We start from the raw sequence: 23,460 nt of genomic DNA, 5'->3' as shown, positions 1-23,460 counted from the left end.
GCGGGTGTTCTGAGCCTGTGGTGTTTGGTATCATGCTGTCACAACACTGCTGTAGCCCCGGGCTCATCAAATCTGTGCACACGGTTAGCTGCTACTGCACAATGTACGCCGGTCTGCACACATGTACGCGCACTGCAACTATTCAGCTCTCATTTAAAACACATATAATGGAAAGCTCATTTACTTATTCAGCTATATCTGTTTATGACACATGTAGTTTCAGTGTTGTATGATCAAAGATACACACTTCTTCACACTCATGCACTCATGGCAAACCGTGGCCACTCTCCTGTGAAAGTGCTCTGGGTTTGGGGGCGCAAACAACTTAGCCATGCTGTGGAAATGACTTGCTAACAGATGCCAGGCTCTGACTGAGCCACAACATCCTGCAGGCAACACTTAGAATAGAATGAATCCCTCTTTTCCTGCTCCCTCGTTCTTTCTTCTTCACCTCCCTTTCATGTTATTCTTCCCTTTTGATGCTTTGTCACTTTATCCCCCTGCCAATCTCTTTGGAGGGAGTTGCAGTGCTCGTTGCATTACATTTCCCATACAGTCGAGGCTCACACAGCTCCGGGAGGGGCCGGACCTGTGAGACTAGATCAAAGAGTGACCACTGATGTTGGACTATGCATCTCTGGTCCAGCTGGAGCCGTGGTAATCCTCTTTTGTCATATTTTTGAACCATCCTGGTGACTACAGAAAGTTAAAGTGATGTCCCTTTTCTCTCTGTGTTTTCCTCTCTCTTTCCTCCTCACTCAGGATGGTAGAGTACTCTCTGGACCTGCAGAACATCAACCTGTCGGCTATTCGGACAGTGCGCGTCCTTCGGCCCCTCAAAGCCATCAACAGAGTGCCAAGTGAGAACATTTTATGTCTGTTTGTGTCTGTAGGGTCTCTTTGTGTTGATGTGTGTGTGTGTCAATCCAGATAACATAAATTAATCAGCCTTAGAGTTCATGTGTATGTATCCCATCTCCGGCCTTTTGGGCACCCGCGTGCCACATTTCCCTGAGGGGATCATTAAACATTCATCTTATGCTTAATCACACAGCCGCTCAGGGCCCGAATCCCAGCCTTATCAGATTTCCAAACCATCCATTAATGCTGCTGCGATGATCAGTCCGTGACCATAACCTTGTTCTTCTCATCTAAAACTCCGTTCTTGGCCAACTTTTTAAATTCCTATTGATTTCTTTGTCCTGCTGCCCTAACAGGAACCTCTTAATCATTCCAAGCACCAATTAGCCTGCCCGAGCCAGGTTAGAGCTGGTGTCATCACTTAGCTCCAGCACTTTAGCAGTTAGCCAAGCATTAGCAGCTGATGCTAATTGTGGGTAATAAAGTTTCAGAGTCTGAAAAGTCCTGTGTTTGGTTTCCTAAATTAATACATTTTATGAATTTTCAGTCGATATAATTAAAACAGCCTCCTTATGCGATTATATAAACTTTATCGACACCTCTTCTAATGTCAGTGAAAGTTTTTACACACATCAACTCATCAGGGTAAATAAACAGACCGCTCTGCTTTTGATCTCCTTATCAAATTACCCAGAATTCCCTCTCCCTGCAGAACATATTGGCCAAACAAAGAAAACAAACTTTTCCACAGTATCTTAAAGTCAGTGAGAGAGATATAAAGCTACTCCACTTGAAATGAGTCTGCAGCAGATGGAGCCAACTGCATGAAAGCCCTGATGCCTAATTCACTTTGGGCCTTGGGGACGGATACTGTAGGATAAAGAAACCTTTCTAGTAATTGTGAGCAGAACGTTTTACATATGAGGAGGGGAGATACACAGATAGAGTAGAGAGAGATTGTTTGATGCTCCACAGGCCCAGAGGACTGCAGGTGTGGACTCTTTTTCAACCATAAACATTTTAGCTTGTGTATGCTTTTATTTTGCTTTTCTGCTGCTTTCAACAACTCCCACTGAGACTCTTTCTTCTTCTTAATGATTTTTGGTAACCACATTAGTGTCAAATCATGGCAGATTCTTCCTATCTAATGTAATTACATGAAAAAGCAGCCTGTGCCTTAGTTGCTTTCAAACAGTCTGAAGGACAAGTTAGCTTTCAGTTGTAGCCAAAACAAGGAAATGACTCAGCTTCGAGTGGTTTGATTAGAAGTTATTGTGTGCAGCGTGGATAGTGTTTCAGGGACAGAGGAACAGTTGTTAACAAATGTGCTTTTCTGGATTGTACCTCACAGCATGCATCTGCAGATACACGGGTTAGTTAGCATATAGTTCTAGCAGCAGACGCATGCAGACACACTCTCAGGCTGTTTTATGTGGTAAAATTTAACAGGATTCGATCTCAATAATCATGAATTATTACCTCGCTCACAGTGCCAACAAAAAAAATCACAAGCTTTGTAAAAGTAGTCCTCCTGGCAGAGCTGTTTTATGGATCACATACGTTTGCACCTTACGAGGTGGTCGTATGTTTTTATGTCTCAGTGTGTTTCTTGTTCATATTTGTGCATACTGTAGCCTAGTTTTCTCTGTGTGTGTGTGTGTGTGTGTGTCTTTTTGGTTACGTTGCTATCAGTTAGCTGCACGAGTATGTGGTAGCCTCATTTCATCTCCTATCTGTGACCCCATTACAGGTGAGGAAGCATGGGGATAAAGCTATTTGTTCCATGTTTTGTTGGATCGCTACTGTGCCCACAGATACACAGGGAGCATGAGCACATCCTGACCCCTCACACACCCCAATTTGTAACCTTCCACCAAATCGGCAGATAATAGTTCTGCAATATGTGCTTGTGTACTGTTGTGTTCGACTTCCTTTTCGATTAAATTGGTGTGAAACAGAGGGAGTGCTAGACAGGACAGGAGTGGGAAGGACAACAAACTCAATAAAAACTAGTCCCAGGAAGAAGAGACGTGGAGAGAATAGAAGAAGAGAAAAGAGAAGAGAAGAGAGCTCTTGTGGTCTTTTGTGAATACCACTGACAGATAGTTGAAAATGTGTTTCTATTGTGGTGCAAGGGGGAGATCCATCTTTATCTGGGAGCAGCAGGAGCTGGCAAACTGGTACAGTTACCAGGAAGAGAGATAGATGAAGGCAGGTAAAGGAGAAGAGAATGAGGGGGAAAAGTAGAAAAGCCAAAAAGGATAAGAAAAAAAAGTTATTTGTGTGAAAACATTCAGTTCCTTCTTTACTTTTGTTTTACTCTTTCACTTTCGTATTTGGTTTTTGTTCGCATGTTTTTTCCTCTTTCCTTCTTCCTTTTCTTTCCTTTTATTTTGACACTCCCTATTTTCCGGCACAGCCTCCGGCCTTGTCTCAGTCTTGATCTCCCCCTCCATTTGTCTCTCCCTCTCTTCACCCAATTAGGCCTAATGGGACAGTGGCCCTAATGACAAGGACCCTGGGGAACAAACACATTTAGACTCGCCTCCAGCCGCCACCAGAGACACATACACACCAGCAACGCTGTTGCTCTCCATTTAATACCATTTGATGAGATAAATTAGCCAGAGGAGGAAGACGGTCTCTTTAGGATTAGATAAAATCTTAAATAATAAAAGTCACTTTTATTGCTTTAGTATTTGTCATCCACAATCGACGCGTTAGTGTCACATCAATATGTCATTCATAACTTGCTTCTTCACAGAGAGCTTTGCCAAATTAAGGATCTGAGCATCATCTAATAAAATACATTGTTATAGAAGTTTGTTATACTTGCCACTCTTAACCTCAGCTGACACAAAAAACTATTCCAAAGCAGCAACACTATGTTGACTTCATAAATAAACATCTCACTGTAAGTGCACACATCTTTTTTTGGACCTTATTATGCCGTTATTGAGAGAGAGGACAGTGAATAATGTTGGGAGTGTCGGAAACGGGGGCATCGAGGACTGTGGCCTCTGAGCTCAACCAACGCCCAGAGCTCACATTTTAAACGTGCACATAATCAGGAATAATCTTACTTAGTCATCTTACATATTTGCACTTAGGGAATGGGGATAACTTTCTTTTTCTAGCGTTTACATGGTTTTCTGTTTTTATGTGTGTTTGCATCGACTGCAGGTTTATTGTCTAAGATCTTGTTTTAATATTGTGTACAGTCTCATCATCACTCTTTCCGTCGCCCTCTTCATCTCTCTCAGCTTCCTCCTGTCATTCAGTCTGTTGGCAGTTTAGCTGCACTGTTGTGTTTACGACACATTAACCTACTGTTGAGTTGTTTTTCACGAATCCCAGTATGCAACTGAAAAACACAAACACATCACACACACAAACATATAATCAGACTCATGGTAAAATCCAAACACACACACACTTCTCTCAGGTGTCAGTACGGGGTAGTGGGTCTCACCTCACTCTCTCTTCGTCAGCCAATCAGCTGTCATTATGTTCCACTATTCTCATCACTGCAGGACGGGCCCATCCACAGGGGATGAGGTCATCATTATGTGACAGGGGGACACGCTTGTATTTCTGCAATTAGGTTTCATCTAATCCTGAATGAGACTCCATGAGGCCTCACTACACTGCTTTGTTCATGCGGTGGACTGTAATTAGTAGATGTGCATTCAAGTCAGTTCGTTGTCATAAACAGATTATAATCTGTTGTTGTGCCACCTCACACGAACGCCAAAAAATGTAGGGGAAGCTGTTAATCAACTTTGTCCTCAAGTAAAAGCAAGCACCCAGCAAAGGGCTGTGAAACAGACGGAATTATTATGTTTAAATAAAGGTTCCTGGAAACACTGAAAACATATTTCATGTTTTCCTTTAAGATCCACAACTGAAGCACAATTGACATCCTGTTTGGTTTTGTAAAGGATAATTAAAGAATTGCTCAAGGTTGGCGACAGACTGTGGTATGACTTAATCAGTGGAGTAACGTGTCAGCTCTGGGCCACAATGCAAGGCTAAAAGCAGGCCCTGTCAGTCACAATGCATCATATTGATCTGCCTGCTCGTCAGTTTGCGATGTGCCTCCCTTTGCCTCTCCCTCGCTCTTAAGTACAGACTGCTCAGTTACAATAACAGCCTCATTCTCACATAAAATTTAGTTTGAATGCATTTCAAAGGACGTCATAAACACATCATGAATTTTAGTAACTGTTTCATATACCTGTTTCTGCACGTTTACAACTTCAGCACCTCGGACAGCGCCTGAAAGCGCTTCCATCATGACAAGTGAATAAAGCATGATTAATGTATAGATTAGCCATCAGTGGCTCTGTGTGCTGCTCACTAGCAGCTTGCTCAATCTCAAATTATCACTATGAGATGTAACATAACGTAATGTCAACAACAAAAGAAAGAAGTGTAAAAATGCAGCTTTAAAAAACAGCCCGTACATCCGATCCTGGGCCCTCCTCAGCCGTGGGCTCCTACACAATTGCATTACCTACATCAATGGTAGTTACGCTGCTGGACTTAATGAAAAAAAGATTTAAAGCTTACTTTTTACTCCCAACCAAAATAAGGATTTGTCCAAACCTTAAGCAAAATGTTTTACTAGCCTGACATTTACCATATGCTTGATTCAGGAAGCAAACGTTGCTATCAAAACACTGCTTTTTGTGTGTCTGTCACGGTTTGAGATTAAAATAAAGGTTGAGGACCCAGATGCAGACTTAGTAAAGAGTTTAATAAACTGAGGCAAGATCCAAAACAAAATCTAAAACACAACAAAAGACAAAAAGGAAAACCTAAAGGCTGAGCAGAAACTTACTTTAAACAAAACCAGGTAACAGATAATCCAAGGGGAAAAAACAAGAGTAACACGAGGAGCCACGAGGAAACTAGGAGCGGGTATAATGAGGGTAGACGTATGTTGGTTTCACAAAGACAAAGACAATGAACCAGCACTGAGACAGGGGAGCACAAAGACTAAATAAACCAGCAGGTGAGGCTAATCAGACACAGGTGAGACAATCAAGGGGCAGGGCACACAATCAAACAAGTGAGAAACACACAAAGGCAGGATGTGGACCAACACGAGAGACAAGGTGACAAAGTAAAACAGGAAATATCTAACCAATGAAACACAAATTAAATACTAACTAAACTAAATCCTGACCAGAACACAGAATAAACAAAACAAAACAATGAGAACTCAAGACAACAAGAGACAAAGTGACAAGGTTTAACAAGAAATAATAACTGAACACCGAAATACAAATCAAAACCATAACTAAACTAGAATAATTCATGGCAGCGTCCTTCATCCACGGTGAAAAGTTAAACTGAAGCAACTCTTTTACTTTAAAAAGTCAGGGACGAACGTTCCTTCAAAACATATTTGGCAAAACATTTGAGTCAACATGCTTTTAGGGTAGTATTGGTGAAAAGTATTCATAAGCTAAAATAAAGGACAGAAGGAATGCCACTTGCAGCACTGTATTAGTTTACATACCCAAGGTAGAGGTGCAACCAAGCATGCCTACTTTTTGTATGTCCTGTGATAATCAATTATTGATTGATTTTCCTGCTGAAACACACAGGTATGCGTATCCTGGTGAACCTCCTGCTGGACACCCTACCCATGCTGGGCAATGTGCTGCTGCTCTGCTTCTTCGTCTTCTTCATATTCGGCATCATCGGTGTGCAGCTGTGGGCGGGGCTACTGAGGAACCGCTGCTACCTCGAGGAGAACTTCACCCTGTGAGTTACACAGATCACTGCACGTGTGTGTGTGGCACTTTAAGATGGATTTCATACAAGGCTGAACGTATGCTGTATGTTTGTATGTCCTTTAAAACATGCATGACTCTAACTGTCCAGCCTTTCTACCTGTTCCTCTCTCCATCTCACTCTCAAGCTTCAAAGCAACATTAACAGTACAGCTTTTCTCAGCTTGCAACTGAGAGCGTGATTAGACCCCAGCTGCATGCCTCCATATTCATGACTCTACATGACAGCATCGCCTACTGTGCGTGTGTGTGAGTGACATTCAGGAGTGTTTCATTTCATGGAATTCTCTTAGCTTCATTTGATATGCTGGCATCGGCTCCCTGGAAAGACGAATGCCCCTGATTTAATATGTATATAAGCTACTGATACCTCTCTGTGCCATGGTCTCTGGTTTTGCTGACACAGCGTATACTAATGTCAGATCTAATGGCAGGATGAAAGGAGACACGTGTCACCTTACAGTTGAGAGGCAACATTAACTGCAACAACCTTTCTAGTAATCACCTCATGAGGTTCCTTCAACAACTATTTTTGTACCTTTTACCTTCACAGGGCTAAAGGGTCATTGTGTGTGCAATTGAGTGTTACCTATTATTAAGCAAAGACATATTTTGCACATAATTTTAAAGCATTGTACTTGCATATTCTGCAGGTTTGTCAGGGTGCTTGTGTGCCTAATTAGAAAGGGCGTTTTGAGTTAGCGCTTGAGGACTATTATGCTAAGTAAAGGGCTAACATTAGCTCTCTGGGAGGTTATAATGGAGTGGGCTAAGTGTCGCAGTCAAGTGCAACATTAACTTTGGCATTTTACACCCTCCCTCTTTTGATCTCTACCTTTGTCTTTGCATGCCTTCTCCTGCGTTCTTCTTGCCTTTCTGCCGTATTCATTTATGTTTTTACCAAGTCCTATTAGCCGGCCTGTTTAGGTCTTGATTTATTTCTCCAATTTAAAAAAAACTACAAACAGAGCTTTGGAGATTTGTTGTAGAGACACATCCATCTCTGAGCTGCCTCATTATAAAACATATTTTGCTCTAATGGCTGCAGAGAGCAGGTCAACCGCACTTAAAAAGACATTTCTGTTGTAAAGGGGAGTTTGTCCGATACTCTTCCAGAGCACGATTAACATGTTGGTCTCTGTTTCTCCTCCTTAGTTTCCCATTCTTATTGAATACATAATACATCTGTGTTTATGTGGAGTTTTCAAACTTTGTTTCCCAAGTGTCCCAGAGTCTCTCTTAATACAGTGGGAAACTTTCTCTTTTCTCTCGTACTCTGCAGCTTTGATCTTTGCCTCTCTCGCTCTCCATCGGCAGGTGTGTTCTCAGTGTGATGCCAAGTTTTGCTGTACCATGCTGTGCAATGCCAGGTCACTGGCAGGGGGGCAACAGCCTTCATTCATGCTCCACCAGTCTGACAGCCTCCCCTCTCTCTCTTCTGTCTTTTTCTATCTTTGAAAGTCTTTATCCCTTACTCTACCTAAACATTAGTAAATCAACTATTTCAAGGTCACTCACAACCTTTCTCAATCTTTGCTGTGTGATCGTGTGTCCTACATTGAATTGTGAAAACTTAACAGCATTGCAGCTCACATTGAGTTAGTTTATCTTAGTGCATACCTGCAATTTTTCATGCCACCAAATCGATGCCTGATTTCTAAGCTACTCTTAGTGGTGAATGGTATGATGTGATATGTCATCGATCGAGGAATCATATGCCCTGTAAGTGTGTACATGTGTGGTTTGTGGTCAAAGCAAATAGAAATATATTCCTCCTATGAATGTCAGCAGCATCTATACTTCGCTTCTGACAGGTGAGGCAGGGAGGGATTAGACAATTGGAGCAAATGAATCTGAAATTGAAGAAAGAGAAAGGGATGGGAAGAAGGAAAATGGAGGACATTAACTGTAAAAGGAGAAAAACACAAAGGCACATAAAGGGAGTTCAGGTGCTTGTGGTATATGTGAGTATAACAGGGTAAGTGTCGAAGTGCAGCAGCTGTGTTTGTGTACGTTTGTGCAGCTTTCCTGATAAGTGTCTCCCCGTGCAGACAAAACATGAAAGGAGACTGATATGCACAGAGCAGCAGGGATACAATGTGAGAAAAAGGGCTGAGAGACTGCAAAAAGAGGGCTGAAGTGACAGACAGAGACAGTGCAATGAGTAAATACTGCAGGTCGAGTGACCCTGAATGTGTGTGTTCGGTAATGGGCCTGCTGATGGAGAAGGTCTATTTCTGTCTTCCCCAGGCCCAGACCTTTGTATGAGCATCCACACCGTGCCCTCATTTACTCCTCAGTCATGTCAGATCACACACACTCACACCTAACTGGCTCAGCAGTGTCTTCTTTTCTATTTTCCAAAACTCTTCTCCTTGTTGTCCCTGAACTGTGTGTGATGGTGTTTTCTTATCACTATCACTCTTTCATTATTTCAGCAGCAGGTCATTGCTCTTCCTATCGATTGCTTTGATGGAACCTGTTTCCTGTTTTCAAGGAAGAATTTTATCTGTTAACTGGTTTGAGTAATAAAAACTTGGATATATTCATAATGCCTTCATCAGCACATAACTGCACCAACCACAGCCAACAATGACTTCAAATAGATCCAAAGTAAAAATAAGTTCCCAGGTGGACACGGTGTGACAGCCACTCTTTAGCACGCTTCCATTAAAACTTTGAGGTACGGGAAACGTCTCAGGAAACGTCTCAGGAAATGATGAGGTGCTTCAGATGGATGCAATCACTGAGACTCACAATTTAGAGAAGTTTGGCAGGATACAGAAAGCACACGACTCACTCACTCACTCGCGTATGAGGGGCACTTATGGGTGGTGGATGAGTTCATTTACATCGTGTGTGTATGTGTGTAATAGGTGTCAATGCAGCACCATATAATCTGTTTTTCTGCTGATTTCACACGAGTGCACACACAATCTCTCACACACTTTCCACATGACTTACTTTACATGATTACAATCTGTCGTCTGGTGCTAAACACACCGAAACAAACATACTGCAAATACAGCTGTATTATACTGCAAATAATATAGCTGCTTCAGTATCTACTAAAATTCACTTTCTAAGGGGGCGGGATTTCTTTCAGAGAAAGAACCATGTGGTCATGCTCATTACAGAGCCCCACTCCAGTGACCTGTTTGCACAAGTTACAATCCTACACTTCTGAACACATTGCATCTCAAAAAATGATGTATGATTATCTCCACCCAAAACAGTCCAAGTCAAATGAGGTCTATGTGTTCAGCATCATCAAAATCAGGGAAGCAGACCCGTCCCTGTTTCAAACCTCACTTGTTCTTTGTCAAGTCCAGACACGTGATTTTATTTATTGTAGAGGATTGGGGAGAAATAAACATCAAAGCACGGGTAGTATTTGCTGGAATATCTGCAAAAGAATTGAATTACTTTGTTTAGAGAAAACATTAAAGACGAAAGAACAAATACATGTTCAATTACGAAACACTCACACTCCCACTCGTCTGATCCCTCTTTTTATTTAGGGCTCTCTTTGTAGCTTTTTTCTCCTCCCTGCTCTTCCTTCTTTCTGCTTCTTTAGCAGTATATGTCCTTGTCGGCAAAGAAGGTACAGGAAATTTACCGCAAGTTGCCATAGCTCCTGACTCACACAACCTCTGTGTGTGTGCTGCTGACACAAGTCACGCAGAAGCCGGACAACGCTAGTTTGTACAGAGTCGCTGTGATTGGCTAGTTATGTGGAAAGAAAATTCTGATTGGTTGTTTGATTCCGACCGGACAAATTTTCTAACAAAGTTACTTCAAAGGGGCGGGCGCTCACAGTCTCAGATCAGCAATCAACATCATCTCAATTTAATGTCATTAGGGAAATACAGGGATCAAGTTCTTATAAAATAATGTTGCCTACTGTAGCTTTAATGCAATGATTGTTGTGTGGAAAAAGTAAAACAGAAAAAGAAAGCAAACAAAGGAAGAACACAGGTGCTGCAGTGGAATCGAGTGACCTCGAGTTTAACGGCAAAGCCAGCCTCTAAATTGAATGCAAAATGGATTCTTATTCTCTGTTCACTGACTAACAAAGTTAAATGACAAAGTTTACACACTCAGAAGTCTGCTGTGGAACTTTAGGAGCTCTATCCAGAGCGGCAATTTAACACCTAGGTGTCTCCTCCTCACAGATAAGTGAAGGACCATATGTAATTGAATGTGACATCTTAGGTGCTGTCTCCTCCGGCCACTCATTTTGTCATGCCCTGACCAAAGCCTGACCCCACCCCTGTTTACCGCTCCTGTCAGCATGCCTTTGGTTCGCTGCACCTGCTTTAGGCGGTGCTCACTAGTTCACTGCTGGGTCAGGTTTTTCTCTCACATATTGTGTCTCTTACATCTTATAATAGTTTAGTGAAGTACCAGCTTCTGGATCCCTTGTTTCTCTAAATAGTAAAAAAGAAAAGAATATCCTCCCATATGTTTATGATGCAAACTGTACGGCTACATGTGCGAGTGTTTATGTGAGAGTGAAAGCGGAAGCAGAGAGTTCATACTACATAATCATGAAGGATCATTTGCATTTGTTAATTCACCAGCTTGCCTTCAATGAAGCACTTATCCCACAGGCTTGGTGGAGTACTTCCGGGAATTTACTAAAGTGATGCCTCTCGTTGCTCACTCTCTCTTCTGCTCCCCCCTCATCATCTCATAAAACTTCCCAAATGAGCTGCTGAATCAGGATCCCAAATGTGTTATATTTAAATACAGATTCCATTCCTGAACCAACTAACTCACCTTGTCGCTTCCCCAGCTCTTCAGGTATGACCCTGCCTGCGCCGTACTACCAGCCAGAAGAGGACGATGAACGCCCCTTCATCTGCTCCCTGGCGTCTGACAATGGCATCATGTCATGTTCTGATGTGCCGGCGAGGCGAGAAGGAGGACGCACATGCTGCCTGGACAAGGAGGACGCTCTCCACAGACAGGCTCTGGGCCTGAGTCCTGAGCCATTGGCCAATGGAAGCGGAGCTGGTGAAGCGCTGGGTCTGTGCATTAACTGGAACCAGTATTACACTCGATGCCACACAGGGAGTAGTAACCCCCACAAAGGTGCCATCAACTTTGACAACATTGTGTACGCCTGGATCGTAATTTTTCAGGTACGTTTAATGTGAGTGTGAAGGGAAGGGTGGACTGTAGGATACTGACCTTTAATAACATAAACCTAATTTGTCTTTTTTAGGAGCCTTCTCAAGTTATTATGATTAAATATTTCTTGATTTCAACAAGAGTGTTTGTTTAAAGCAGGGGTAGGTAACCTCAGAGAAAGCAGCAAGAGCAAGTTACATTTAAAGGGCCAGTTCGTAGATTTTCAACCTCAGTCCTATCATGCTATTATAGGGAGCTAATGCCGTTATGGAGGATGCTATCTGCTTCTCCAATGAGCCCAGGAAAACCTCCACCAGATGACACGTTTTTTTATACAGGGAGCTCGCTAAACTACACTTCCTCAATGTAGGACGCCGGCCTCCGATGTCATGTCTCGTTCAAAATCATCAGGTTTGAAATGTAGACTGCAGACCGCATTATTTTTTAAACGATCCACCGATATATTCTCGACGTATTTTGGATTCTGTACCGCTCTGAGCCACGTAGTACTTCACTCCAGCATCTCTTGCTGGGCCGTTCCTTTCAGAGGGAGGGTCGCAATGCATGCTGGGTGTTGAAGGAATGTAGAATGGGCCACCACCTTTCTCCACAGCTATGGTGCCAATTTCAAATATTATTGCTTCTTTTGATCACAGAGAACACCAGCTTTGACTGACAGTGGCTTTTCGCAGGGGCGAACTGCTCCTTGAACACATTGATTGATGACTGCATGAAAGGAGGATTTTAACCAATACTACAAAACAATACTTCTTAAATAAAATACTTAAAAATAATGTCCTACCCAGCCCTAAAAGGCTTCAACTACTTTGATCTACTTTTCAATACTTCCTTTTCAACTGCACTTATCTTTTTGGGCTAATTAAACTATTTAAATAATTATTCTCAAAAAACTAAACTGATTTTGATTAAAGGTTTTATACACCAATTAAATATTTCTTTGTCATTTATTCGTGTGTAAGTTATATCCAGTTAAAATAGACCCAGAACAATCCATGTGATTTAAACGTGTGATATGAACATCATGTTTTGCTGAGCAAACTCTGGCATGCAATTTTTAAGTGTTTTAACTTGTTTATTTCTTAACACTCAGCAGAATGTTTCCTCCTAGGTGATTACTCTGGAGGGCTGGGTGGAGATCATGTATTATGTCATGGATGCCCACTCCTTCTACAACTTCATCTACTTCATTTTACTCATCATCGTAAGTAAAAGTCCTTTTTTTAAACGTGCCAGTCTGGCTGACGTCGTCTGATGATGAACATAAAAATAATGAAGTGTAACTGTAGTTAGACAAAAAGAAGATAAGAATACCTTATAACATTTCCAATATATGTGGACATCAGTGGTCCAACCATCAATATATCGGATGAGGATATTTCCTGAGTGGTGGGTTTAAGTGTTAATAGACTTGTGGAAATCAATAGTAGCATAAAGGACTGTCTACAATCAATGTCTGAGGGAGGGAGGGAAGGAGGGAAGGAGGTGGCTGTAACGTTAATTTATCTGGGTGACTGGTGAGTAGTAAAAAAGGGAGAGAAGAGGAGGAAGGACAGTAAACATATCCAGAAGACTGTATGAGTTCAGTGTGCAAAGCTAGATCGGAGCCAGATGGAGGCGCGGTGACGGCTGCATTCAAATGCCTGTCTGTAAAAAGGCATTCAGTCAGTCAGAAAGACAAGCGAGAGTAAATGAATAATTGGAGGGAAACAATTTGAAGAAAACAAACACACCAATCACAAGCACACAACATGTGTGATTTCTGCAACACACTATCATAAAACAGAACAAACGGTAATCAGAGTGAGACCTGCCGGCTTCTTCCTCACAGCGCTGCTCTCATTACAGGCTGAGGTGGTTGTTGGCATCGTGACTGCAGCTGTAAATTTCTGCCTCCTTTTGCAACATTCGACCTGAGGTCGGCCGTGCCAGTGTGGGCCACCTTATTACACCCAAAGATAGCAGACCTCGTGTCACAGTTTGCCTGCTTTTTGCTGCCACACTTATCTCAATCTCCGGCCATGTGGATTGTATAGCCTCACACAGCAGCTAAAGTAACGTCTGACACAAGGACACACAACAGCTGATTATTCATTCATTTTTCATTTATAAGAAAACCTGCTACACTTCCTGAGAAGTGACCAAACAGCTCATTTGAAGTTGAACATAAAGAACTCCTAACAAGCAGACAAACACACCGCTCCCTTTGTGTTACATGATTGATTGACACAAACGTGCTGCCTCTGTGTTGAGCTTCTTTCTGGCTGCTGTTTGTTTTGCATCTTGCAGTCTGAGGTCTTCAGGAATGCCCTGAAAGTGTTGCTGAAAATGTAAGAGGTTTTCAGTCGAGCGCCTCCATAAGCCCTGAAGGTTTTGTTCACAGAGAGAGAGGGTCACCTTTAGTCTCTCTTTTCCTTCAGTAGTTCTTTCTCTTACCCTCTTGTACTTCTCTAATTCTCAGTGTGAGTGCTTTGTCTTAATGAAGTTGCAGTACCTCTGTTTTAAAGTCAGTAAATCCTGCAGGGTGGTGTTCTCAGATACACACTCGAAGACATGAAGTTTGACCTCAACAGTGTCAAACAGATTCTCATCTGTCTGCTTGATATACTGTCAAGTGTGCAACATAAGTGTCTGTATTGGTGTCACATTGCAGAGTGTGAGTAAATGCATGAAAGTGACTTCGAGCTAAGTGCTACAAAGAGGGCAATAATTGGGAGCCTTTTGTGGGTCCGTCTGTTTGTGTAAGTGTGTGCGTATTTGAAGGTGTGAGTTTCAGAGAAAGATATCCACACAAACATGACAGCTGCTGCATGCAAGCACATAGACACAATCGGTTGTGAGCTAAGCCAGCCGTGTGATCACACATGCTTTTGTCTATGTGAATGTGTGTTTGCATTCATGCATGCATAATGCAGTGATCATCTGAGCGCGTGATATTGGACTGCCCGCGCTGATTATGCGCAAAGCTGTCCACTGATCAGAATCACAGAATAGACACACACAGATGCAAGCCTGGAGGGAAATCAAAGCCCCACACACCTGCAGACCTGCTTTGACCCACAGGCCACAGATGGGCTTCTCTCCTCCCTCTCCCCACGCACGCACGCACACACACACACACACACACACACACACACACACACACACACACACACCTTCCTTCTATGTTTCCTCTCTCTGTGAATTTCTCTCGAGTCTCCTCCTTTTCAGTCCTCCCAGCCTTTGCAGACTCGCCTTCCACCTTTCCCTGCATCTTTGATCACTGTGGATGAAAGTCTAAAGGTGGAAGGTCATTAAGTTTGGGCTCTGTGGATTTTATCTGTGCATGTTTTATGGAGTGTACCCGCTGCAAATGTTTTGGCCTTGGAGGTGTACATCAGTGTGTGTGTGAGAGCTGCGCCGAAGGAGAAACAGGGAAACATGTTCAGATTTGTAATGAACAAAACTGAGACTCTGCTACAAGCTGCTCCATCAATCCGGCAGTCTGGTGTTTGAGTTGTTCAGCATCAGCTTATATTGATCTAATCATTGTTCCGTAACCAGCTTGTAGTAGTCCAATAAAAGCCATTTCACAGTCCTGGAGTGATTTCAATTACTGCCACTAAAAGGGTTGGCTAACACATACCGTTCACAGTAGGCCCAATCTCCTTTCTGCGGCCTCAAACCCTCACTTTGACTCATGATAAGAAGGTGAAAGCTTTTTGTGAAAATAATGAATATATACAGACAGGTAAAGGAATGTTTGTGGAAAGCGTCATGGAGCAAGCCAGAGCATGAAAACAGTGCAGATACTGAGTTGTAGCAGGGGCAGTCAGGAAAGTAAAGTGAAGTCAAAACAGAGTCAGAGAATAAAATGAAGATGAAGAGAAAGACATCCAGACGCTGAACTCTGCTTTGGGCATGTGTTGGCTCGGTCTGTCTGCTCCAATCAGCCTGGGTTTGGTGGGAAGCCAGCCATCAGAGACCTTTAGCACGTGTGCTAACATTTCTACAGGGGGATTGGCACACTATTAGAATCAGAGTGTGAGTGTGAGGCAAAAACAGGACTGAATTTATGAGTTGAGGATCCCAGTTCTTAAATCTGCTTTAGCCACAGGCTGATGATTTAAACAAGACACTACACTGTTCTTATCGTATTAGTTAGGGCTGTTTCTTGGTTCAGTTTGTTAAACCTTGATTTCTCTTTACCGTCTTTCTTTTCTAAAGAGCAGCTCTGTCTTTAGGCTAGATATAAGCTCTGGTTCCCTGCAGTGATTTTCCATGACTTGCTTTATCTCACTTCATGTGCTGTATATCTTAACTCACCCAACAAGTCTCACATCCGTATGCACATCCAATCATGGCCTAACCTTCTGTTATTGTTCCACATCATCCTAGATTGGTTCATTCTTCATGATCAACCTGTGCCTAGTGGTCATCGCCACCCAGTTCTCGGAGACCAAACAGCGGGAACACCAGCTGATGCAGGAGCAAAGGGCGCAGTGCCTGTCCTCCTCCACCCTGGCCAGCATGGCTGAGCCGGGAGATTGCTACGAGGAGCTCTTCCAGCTGGTCTGCCACGTCCTCCGCAAGGCTAAGAGGAGATCGGCAGCTCTCTACTACACGCTGAGGGGCAAACCCCCGCCAGCCGGTGGCGGCAGGGGGAACAGGCGTGGTGGGGGGAATGTGAACGGAGAGCGTCATCATTCCAGGCATCCAAGATGTGAGTAGGAGGGCTGCAACAAATGACATCTGAATAGGTCTTATATATGAAATATTTGACACTCGAATCAGAAAACATACTGACGACCTGAGTAGTGGATGCTCACACAGTGTTGGTTTGTAAGTTAAACTACTGTAACTGCGAACGTGGCTGCATTTGAAGGTTGTGATTTTGGGAATGATGCAGTGTTTACCCTCAGATAAAGCTCATACTGTTTTCTCTGCATCTATCAGCTCACTGTCCGCACCAAAGCAAGCAAGAGCACAGCTCTCAGCCGCTGGCCAACTCGATTAGTTTGGCCGTCCCTCAGGGTCCTGACGACTGCCCCATATGTGCATTATCACTGAAAGAGGGGGCGAGGGCCAAAGGGGACTCCGCCAATGGGGAGGAAGATGAGGAGGATGTGGTGAAAGAGACGGGCAAGGAGGAGAACCATCTAGAGGAGAGGGGGGATGGAGAGAGGAAGAAGAAGAGGACATGCTTTGGACATTGTATAGACGTTTGGAATGATATGAGGAGGAAACTGTGGGGCATCGTGGAGAGCAAATACTTCAGCAGAGGCATTATGATCGCTATTCTCATCAACACCATCAGTATGGGCATCGAGCATCACAACCAGGTAAGATGATAAAGTCAGTACTGTCACATAAACATTTTACTAACACAGTGTCATTTTAACAAACTGAACTGAAGACTTCTCTGTAAGTTCAACACATCCTCTGTGTGTTTCACATCAAAGCATTCCAGAGATTTAGAGGCCATAATCTCCTCGCTTTTATTGTGAAATTTCTGCACCTCAGTCAGACAACATACATTTGAAATGTTTATTACAGCACTTCTTCATCAATTCCCGGCAGAAAAAATATCTTAAATCCCCTAGCCGAAGCAGCAGGTGGATGCTGCGGTTGTGGTGGGACTGAAATCTTTTTTTTCATGTAAATAAACGTCTGTTCAGTCTCTATCTATCACCGAATAAGGTGACACAATGTTGATTGAGTCTAAGGTCCACTGATGAAAGCCTTTGCATTTGCAGGATATAGTATTATTACAGACTGGGTGTCTGAGGCGAATTTCACTGAAAAAATCTCAAGCAGCGCCCAGTTAGTGACGCGTTTTCCATCAGCCAGCAGTGGTTGGTCTGCCAGAGAGGGTAGGCGGAGCTAAGCGGCTGCTTGTTGTCCCTCTTTTACAAAGAAAAGGTGGATGACTACAGATACAACTTCAACAAGAAGTGAAAATCCAAAGAAAAAGAAACAAACTCGACGCTCAGATGAAGCAAACAGTCTGAAAAGGAAAGCGACCGTCAGCCAGGAAAATCAAGAGTTCCAACCGTGGACGTCACACATGCAGCACTGTCTGGATATCTGGGAAGTGTGCTCCTGTAATTACTGTTTATCACCATAAGGTGCCGCTAAAGAGAACGACACTGAGATCTACAAGTTCACTTTAAGCAGCTTTAATAGAACACCAAATAGGGAGGGTATGTTTGTCAGATGATTGTGGAAAATTAGACAGGTCACGTATAAGCATTGACTGCCTGTACTTGCTTGTAAGCGTAGCTTCGTTGCTCATTGATGGAGGCGAATATCTCGAAAGAAAATCGAAGTATCAATTAATCAAATAGTAAGAACAGGAGGAAAAAGGAGGATTTAGTGAATATTTTGGACGATAGTAAAAACAGTTGTTATTGCCTTTAAACAACGACATACTGTAAAGTGTGGTGGCGTAATAATGTCACGCTCCCCTCTCACTCCCACAAATCATCACAGCCTCAGCAGATAAACCACTCTGACTGCTGATGAAGCATTGCAGCTAGAAATGTAATAATAGCAGATGACATTCAGAAGCATGAGTGTGGGAGTGGAGCATCAGTGCCATGCAGTTTCCCGACAGAGGTGTAAACATTTAGCCTCGCGGTAGACGAATCCGAGCTGGCTTTTAACATTGGCCCGGCTCCTCAGAGGCAGAGCAGGCAGGTGTCTGAGAGCGAGGGTGGGAGAAGCCTGCCAAGAGTACACATGTGCACATGCAAACAAACACAGACACACGGAAGTGAGCACACAGAGTACACATTCATTTGTGTCCAGTGTGTGCGTGCACAGGAGACATGTTATTTTTGGTATTTGTGGGGAAGCACCAGCTGAAACACATGCAGGAACATACACAAGCTGTTACATTTTCCTCTTTGCCCATAATTGCCTTTCTGTTTTCTCTCTGCACTTTTTCCTCTCCTTCTTTCTTGCGTGTTAATTTTAATTCACCTCCCTCCCGCTACATTTCTCCATCAGTTCCTCTGTGCATGTTGCTCCCCCCCTCGCTCCTTTGTTCCCCTGCTGTCTTCCTTCCTTCCGTCCTTCCCTTCTTACCCCAAGTGTCTCATCTACTCTGACTCCTTTTTACCTCCCTCGGTTTCACCCTCCGTCTGCCTACTTCTCTCTCCCTCTTTTCTCTCTCCAACCACCCACTCACTCTTTGACAGCGTACAGAGTAGTTGCTTTCTCTCATCTCTGAAGACTCTAAAAATAAACGAGGGTTGTGGGGGGAAGGAAGAGAAGGAGACGAGTGAGAGGGGAAGAGCGAGGCAGACGACGGTTACACAGCAGTTTTCAGCACAATTCCCTGTGTGATTCTGTGTGTGTGAGTGAGTATGTGTGTGGCTGTCTCTGTGTCAAAGTAGGCATGTATGCAGAAATACACGTGCACCTTTGCATGCAAACACTCACAGACGTGTCTGTCTCTTGAGTCTTTCTCCCTCCATAGGCTGACACAGAAGAAGTGATACAGGAGTGTGTTTTCTCTCTGCAGTAGGAAAAGTCTTACCTCATGCAAGTCTGTTCTAAAAGAGGAACTCTGAAGCTGATGTGCTTCTCCTCCAAAAACTACTAACCACAAGACCGCCTCACTTGCACCACACCCAGTTTAAGGAAAATGTTCCACTCTGTGTGGTTTCTAATGAAAAATGCATCTGACCCTGTGTAAAGACATTTCTTCACATTTATAGTGGATTATTCTTTACTAATTCATCAAAATGAGGTTGCATGAGGAAGTTTGAAGACGAGCTGCATTTGCATTCATGTTATGTGTTCGTGTCTGTGTGGACAGAAATTGGCACGCTGAAATTCAGGCTTGGAAGCTGTAACTCAGACATTTATATTCAGGCAACATTCACTTGCTGACTGAGGGAACTTTCAAGAGACACACAGGGAGAGGAGATATGTATGGGAGGATACATTATAAAATAATATGCAGGAGGTGGAAAATTAGGGCAAAGGTCAGGAGTAAAATCGGAGAGCACAGGTGAAAGGATACAAGAGTAAACGCAGTGAATGGGTCAAGAGAAAGAAGAGCAGAGGGGAGGAGAAAGCGAAGAGAGGGAGGAATGAGAGTATTTTATCTGAGTTAAACTGTGGTGTCAAGAGCTGTGATGCTTCTGTCAATAGCAATAAACCTCATATCCTGTGTTTGTACTTGTGGACATAGGTCAAGGTTAGAGCTAACTGCTGAGGGGCAGAACATGTTTGGTTCAATGAGTCTTTACACATAAATCCCTAAATGCCCTGTTTTTACTGACACTCATCGTGTAGTTTGGTTAGTAACTATTTTTTTATGTGTTTCACAAAGTTCTATTTTTAAAAGTGGTGAGTAAGGTCTAGCCTGAGAACCAGACAAATCTGCCAGCTCATGTTTTATTTGCTCTGGCAGATGTGTCTGGTCTGCCTCCTGTTTGGAGAGATTTCTATCCGACCTGATTCAAGTCAGGGCGATCACAACTGCTTATACGATATGCTGCAAATTCAACCAAATGGCTGCTGATGATGTGGAGTGTTGTGAATTCAATATTAACCAAGCTCGACAGTAGTTCACGTTCAGGACAGACAGTACGTGATTACTTTTATAACATGTCATGCCAAACATGCAAAGAAGCGTTATAAACTGGATGTTGGTGCTAGCTACCTGGCCAAGCAGCCCACCTGCTTCATCACACGTTTTGTTGCTCTGATTTGATGAAGCGCCCGGAGGCACTTTGGCCTGTATGAAATCAAAAATGAAATTAAAGGAGCAGTTCGCCCCTGGAAACAGCCACTATCAGTCAGAGCTGGTGTTCTCTGTAATCAATAGAAGCAATGATATTTGAAATTTGCGCCATAGCTGTGGAGAAAGTTGTACAAACAGCTCGTGGTTTCGGCCATTCTACATTCCTTCAACACCCAGCATGCATTGCCTCCCTCCCTCTGAAAGGAACGGCCCAGCGAGAGACGCTGCGGTGAAATACTACGCGGCTCAGAGAGGTACAGAATCCGAAATACGACGAGAATATACGGGTGGATCGTCCAAAAAATCTGCAGTCTACATTTCAAACGTGACGATTGTGAAGGAGACATGACATCAGAGGCGGGCGTCCTAGATTGAGGAAGTGTAGTTTAGCGAGCTCTCTACGTAAAAATAAGCGACATCTGGTGGAGGTTTTCCAGGGCCCATTGGAGAAGCGTATAGTGTCCTCCAAAGACACAGAGCCAAATAGCTTTTCTTCCCACCATAATGGCATTAGCTCCCCATAATAGCATGATAACACTGAGGTTGAAAATTGGCGAACTGGCCCTTTAAGAGGTGCTAGACTAATTTGCATCTGCAAAATTACTTCAATGGCGAGGTAAAGCCATCACCTTAACCTCTCTATAGACTCCTATTAGGTCTATCTTCCAGCTACAGCACAGAGCTCGAGTCGCAGTAGATATATTTCCAAAGCATTGTGGTCAAAATTGAGCTCATGAGCTTTAGACTGGTTTTGTGGGCTTATTTCCTTTACCTCCCATCCCTTTTATCATTTTTACTCTGTCTCAGCTTTAATAGAGTATTTCTCTCGCCTCTCCTCTTCTCTTCTCTTCTCTGTCATGTCTTCTTCTACACCTAAACAATCCCTCTGCTTCAGCCAAGTCCTATTTCTACCGTTCTACCCTCCTCTGATCGACAGGAGGATATCGATCGGGAAGAGATGTGTCTGCCTGATAATGAGACGTCGAAAGAGAAAGAAAAAGGGATGGAGAACTAGGGGGATGGAGATAGATTGGGAGAAAGGCGGATTAGAGGAGGGGAGGGCTGTGAGTGTTTTCCTCTGACATGGTTTGCTAACTTTGGCAGGGTAGCTGGCTATTTCTCTGCTGCCTTTGAAAGTGAAATTCACAGGGGGTATCAGAGAAAGCATCTGATCCATATTGTGCATAACTCACATTGACTCACACATACACAAAGACTGCTTGCATAAAGCAGCTCCGCTTCTGCACACACACATCAAAATGGAAATTAACCCCGGATCGACTGTGTTTGTCTTTGTTTGTGTGTGTGTGTGTGGTTAGTGTGTGTATTGGTGCTAATTCCAGATAACATGCTCTCCCATTCAGCCAGTGTTTGACACCATGTGCTACACAGACATGTGGCACACTCTCCATTCAATTTGGCATTTTCCTGTGCATTATTTGTCCGTGAGTTTCCCTTCACAGTTTAATATGAACTGCTGTGCTAAAAAACACAATTTGTCTCCCTGTGTATCCGTCTCTCGCTGTCCTCTCTGTCTGTTTCCTCTCTAAGATACGCTGTTTATATTAATTTTGTTTACCAGGTAAGAGAGAAGTCTCTTTTTCGGTGACTGACAGTTTGAGTGACAGCCTTTTCAACACAGACAGAAACATGTGAATCACACACAGTTGTTTTCTTTGCAGTGGCTGTGGTATCTCCCATTGCAGCAGCAGTGATTGCAAAGCAGTGGTTTAATATCAACTATGATGTTATCTCTTTGCCTGTAGCTGCCTCTCTGTTTCACCGCTCTTTTTTTAACTTGGACGGCTGGAAACCTGAACCCCTCTAATCTTTTTCCCACTACTCTCTTGCCAATCTCTCTGTACCGACTTCAATTTCCTACTTGCTTTTTTCATCGTGTTATTCTGTTTCTGTGTCTCCTCCACTCCCCGCCTGCCTCCCACCAGCCTGAGGAGCTGACCAATGTCCTGGAGATCTGCAACATTGTCTTCACCAGCATGTTCACCCTGGAGATGATCCTGAAGCTGACTGCTTTCGGCTTCTTCGAGTACCTGAGGAACCCCTACAACATCTTTGATGGCATCATTGTTATCATCAGGTCTGTCGTCTGTAAAACAATTAGCAGATTATAAATGATGTTTGATATTTTTAAATCCTGTCCCAGAAGAAGATAATTCAGGGTTTAAAGACATTCCCTCATCTCCATAAAAAAGCCAAATCTGCATTCCAGTTAATTGTAGATTGTTGTAATTATTGTTGTATTCCCTGTGCAGCCGTGCATTTACAAACACTTCTTATTATATGTGACAAAAGTTGGGATAAAATGTTTAAATTGCAGCATTACTGCTTATCACACGAGCACAGATAGGAAACGATCATGATAAGAAATGTGACTTGTTATTTAGTATAAAGGACAGACTAATCCTCTTATCTGATCCTCTCTTATCTGCTGTTTTCCTCCATTCTATTGATTAATATTCATATTTGAATCTTCTTTCGCACCCTTCCTGATTATAACAACACTTTCTTCTCTACCAGTTCTTTCTTCCAAATCATCCAGCCTCTTACTGTATCTTTTTCCCTGTGTTCAACACACATGTACACATCCGCCCAGTGTGTGTGAGATCATCGGCCAGGCAGACGGCGGGCTGTCAGTGCTGAGGACCTTCAGGCTGCTGAGGGTCATTAAGCTGGTGAGGTTCATGCCGGCGCTGAGGCGACAGCTGGTGGTGCTGATGAAGACGATGGACAACGTGGCCACTTTCTGTATGCTGCTCATGCTTTTCATCTTCATCTTCAGGTAATGGAGGTGCACAGGGGCATGCATTTATGTGGAATAGGGCTCAGAGAAATTACATTAAGACACAAGCGGATAAGAATGTGTGGAGCGGGAGAACAGAGCTG

The 23,460-nt window shown here is 43.2% G+C and overlaps 1 protein-coding gene across 1 annotated transcript in view; it reads left to right on the top strand.

The window, feature by feature from the left end:
- Positions 1 to 23,460, top strand: part of LOC138602487 (voltage-dependent T-type calcium channel subunit alpha-1I-like) — a 114,151-nt gene that overhangs the window by 49,967 nt on the left and 40,724 nt on the right. The window contains exons 4-11 of the mRNA XM_069673949.1: positions 763 to 860; positions 6,477 to 6,636; positions 11,464 to 11,812; positions 12,931 to 13,023; positions 16,197 to 16,521; positions 16,755 to 17,140; positions 22,503 to 22,654; positions 23,171 to 23,356. Of these exons, the coding sequence (XP_069530050.1) occupies positions 763 to 860; positions 6,477 to 6,636; positions 11,464 to 11,812; positions 12,931 to 13,023; positions 16,197 to 16,521; positions 16,755 to 17,140; positions 22,503 to 22,654; positions 23,171 to 23,356 (1,749 nt within the window). The remainder of the gene's footprint in view (positions 1 to 762; positions 861 to 6,476; positions 6,637 to 11,463; positions 11,813 to 12,930; positions 13,024 to 16,196; positions 16,522 to 16,754; positions 17,141 to 22,502; positions 22,655 to 23,170; positions 23,357 to 23,460) is intronic.

This window comes from Semicossyphus pulcher, unplaced genomic scaffold (assembly GCF_022749685.1).
Source record: "Semicossyphus pulcher isolate SPU_LCO1_2020_fin unplaced genomic scaffold, fSemPul1.0.p SCAF_23, whole genome shotgun sequence".
NCBI classification, from domain to species: domain Eukaryota; kingdom Metazoa; phylum Chordata; class Actinopteri; order Labriformes; family Labridae; genus Semicossyphus; species Semicossyphus pulcher.
The sequence above is the reverse complement of the archived record's forward strand: the minus strand, read 5'-3'. Positions and strand labels throughout refer to the sequence as shown.